This window comes from Telmatherina bonti (assembly GCF_933228915.1).
Source record: "Telmatherina bonti genome assembly, chromosome: 1".
In the NCBI taxonomy this organism is placed as follows: Eukaryota; Metazoa; Chordata; class Actinopteri; order Atheriniformes; family Telmatherinidae; genus Telmatherina; species Telmatherina bonti.
This window is the reverse complement of record NC_136619.1, coordinates 35,849,910-35,852,964: the sequence shown is the minus strand read 5'-3', so window position 1 is coordinate 35,852,964 and position 3,055 is coordinate 35,849,910. Positions and strand designations below refer to the sequence as shown.

Genomic DNA, 3,055 nt, shown 5'->3' with positions numbered 1-3,055 from the left:
TGTGCCAAAACTGTCAGTCTCCCCCTATGATGTAAGAAGCTACGTGGAATCCAGTCAACATGGACCTCAGTGAGGTGCGTTTATTTTGACTTTCTCACATTCACAACTGATTGGTCGAAGCCTTTGATGCCTCATTCTCTCTCTCTCTCCCCGCGCGCTCCGAGCTGCAACTTTTTTATCCTCCGGTCTGCATCCACGTCGCCTCGAGGCGGCTTGTTGTAGCCTTCACGGACCAAACCGCTGACTGACTATTAAAAAAACATGGAGTTTGCCATGGTGGGTGCGGATGGCGGGTGCAACAGTCACCTGCCTTACGGATATGCCCAAGCTCGCGCTCGAGAGAGGGAGCGCGAGAGGGAGCGCCAGTCCAGAGCAGCGGCTGCGGCGGCCGCGGCTGAAGGTGGATCAGGCGCGGAGGGAGGGGGAGGAGGAGGAGGAGGAGGAGGTGGAGGCGGAGGAGTTGGGGGGTCCACCTCCACCACCTCCTCGAGCGCTCATCTCCTTAACAACCGCCAGCATCAGTCTCGCGCCGCCTCCTCCACAAACGCCAACATCAGCAGCGGTACCGCCTCGCGCCCCTCCTCCTCCTCCTCCTCCACCTCCTCCTCGCAGCCGCCACAGCACCAGCAGGAGCCCGAGCAGCAGCAGAGAGTTCTCAGAGAGCGGAAAAAGCAGCGCGGCGTCGGACGGTGGAGACGCAACCGGACAACTCTCGGTGGAGACTTGCGCCACTCCGAGCTGGCGCTGCTCGGATCCGAGGAGGACATCATGATAGAGGAGGAGGAGGCCGAGGGAGCTGAGGAAGAGGAGGAGGCGGGGGAGGGGGGCAGGGGAAGCAAAAGGTCGAGTTTTTTGTGCAACATGGATGATGAAGAGGAGACCGTGTCGATCACCGACCGGCGCCCTCAGTCCGGATACGAAAACGTTTACAGCGAGTGCGGCTGCTGCGAGAGAGTTGTCATCAATGTGTCGGGTCTGAAGTTTGAAACTCAGCTCAAGACTCTCACTCAGTTCCCGGACACCCTCCTGGGAGATCCCGACAAGCGAATCAGGTACTTCGACCCGCTGAGGAATGAATACTTCTTTGACAGGAACCGACCGAGTTTTGACGCCATTCTTTACTACTATCAGTCAGGGGGGCGGTTAAAAAGACCAGTAAACGTCCCGTTTGATATCTTCTCCGAGGAAGTGAAGTTTTATGAACTCGGGGAGGAGGCCATACTCAAATTTCGAGAGGATGAGGGTTTTGTGAAAGAGGAGGAAAAACCTCTGCCAGAGGACGAGTTCAAGCGCCAGATCTGGCTGCTTTTTGAGTATCCGGAGAGTTCGAGTCCTGCCAGGGGGATAGCGGTCGTGTCCGTCCTGGTTATAGTCATTTCTATTGTCATATTCTGCCTGGAGACGCTGCCGGAATTCAGGGATGAAAAAGAGTATCTACAGCCACGGCACAACTCCTCTCAGCCTGACCACGGATTTACTCCTTTCAACGACCCGTTTTTCATTGTGGAGACTGTCTGCATCATCTGGTTCTCCTTTGAGATTATAGTTCGCTTCTTTGCCAGTCCGAGTAAGACTGCTTTCTTTAAAAACATTATGAACTCAATAGACATTGTATCCATTTTGCCTTATTTCATAACTCTGGGCACGGACCTGGCGCAGCACCAGGGCAACGGGCAGCAGACGATGAGCTTTGCCATTCTGAGAATAATCCGCCTTGTCAGGGTGTTTCGCATCTTTAAACTGTCCAGGCACTCCAAGGGGCTGCAGATCCTGGGTCATACCCTGCGCGCCAGCATGAGGGAGCTGGCCCTCCTCATTTTCTTCCTGGTCATAGGTGTCATCCTGTTCTCCAGCGCGGTGTATTTCGCCGAGGCGGACGAGCCCACCTCTCAGTTCACAAGCATCCCTGATGCTTTCTGGTGGGCCGTGGTTACCATGACCACGGTGGGTTACGGTGACATGAAGCCCATCACTGTCGGTGGGAAGATAGTGGGCTCCCTCTGCGCGATCGCCGGCGTGTTAACCATCGCGCTCCCGGTGCCCGTCATCGTGTCCAACTTCAACTATTTTTACCACAGAGAGACAGATAACGAGGACCAGTCTCCTGTCGTGGAGAGCATGCCCCCGGGCTGCCCGTATTTCCCAGACTTTCTAAGGAAGTTTAAAGGCTCGCCCTCTGGCTCCTCGCTGGGTGACAAAGCGGAGTATATGGAGATGGAGGAAGGGGTGACGGAGTCTCTTTGCGGACTGGACAAAAGCCCCAGTAAAGGAAATGGGACAGATATAAGCAGAAAAAACAGTACTAACTCAAAATCCATTCAGACTGACGTGTGATTACAAGTACTCTCTTTTTTCCCCTCCCCTAAGTAGAAAAAACACTCCGTAAAAGATACTTTCTGCCCAGCAGCAGGTGACTTACCCAACACAAGTTTTACGCACGCCTCAGAGCCGCCCTCACACAAGCACGCCCACATTCACACTCACAGAGCACCAATTGGCAGGTGAAGATGCTAAATATTAAGAATCTGCTCCACAGTGATGAACACTGAGGCGCAATCTGGACTGGATTTGCCCAACAGATTCACCAATCTTTCAATGTAACCTGTGCGGGCTTCCAGATCAGTCATGCCATCTAAATTTGATCCAAGACAGGCTATGCATTCGCACTTTCAAGTTTCATCTGTCACACCTGAGGGATAGGTACATGGATGGTCGTTTTGCTGTTATGCAATAAAAGTTAAAAAAATTTGTTTGCACTAATGTAGAATTTGCGCTGGGTTTGGCAGATTTCTATTTAGAGACAGAAAACTGTAGGCCATGCACATGGCAATAATTTAGTCATCCTTTGCTCACGTAGATAAAGAACGTTTGCTTCAATTCTGAAAGTAGAGCAAACTTTAGGCGTATTAATAACCCCTTTCATTCGCTGCCAGTGAAAACTGGACGAAAAGCTGGACAGATAAAAGACTTGTAACTGTCCCAACACAAAAAAAAAAAAAAAAAAAAAAAAAAATCTCCAGCACTTAGAAGGCTTCAAACAAACCAGGGCTACAAT

General features: G+C 51.8%; 1 protein-coding gene across 1 annotated transcript; it reads left to right on the top strand.

The window, feature by feature from the left end:
• Nucleotides 1-261: 261 nt before the first annotated feature.
• kcna4 (potassium voltage-gated channel, shaker-related subfamily, member 4) lies at nt 262-2,334 on the top strand (the record flags this gene model as incomplete). Its single annotated transcript, XM_079244611.1, has 1 exon — nt 262-2,334. The coding sequence occupies one exon, from the start codon at nt 262-264 to the stop codon at nt 2,332-2,334; it is 2,073 nt and encodes a 690-aa protein (XP_079100737.1).
• Between the last annotated feature and the right edge of the window lie 721 nt (nt 2,335-3,055).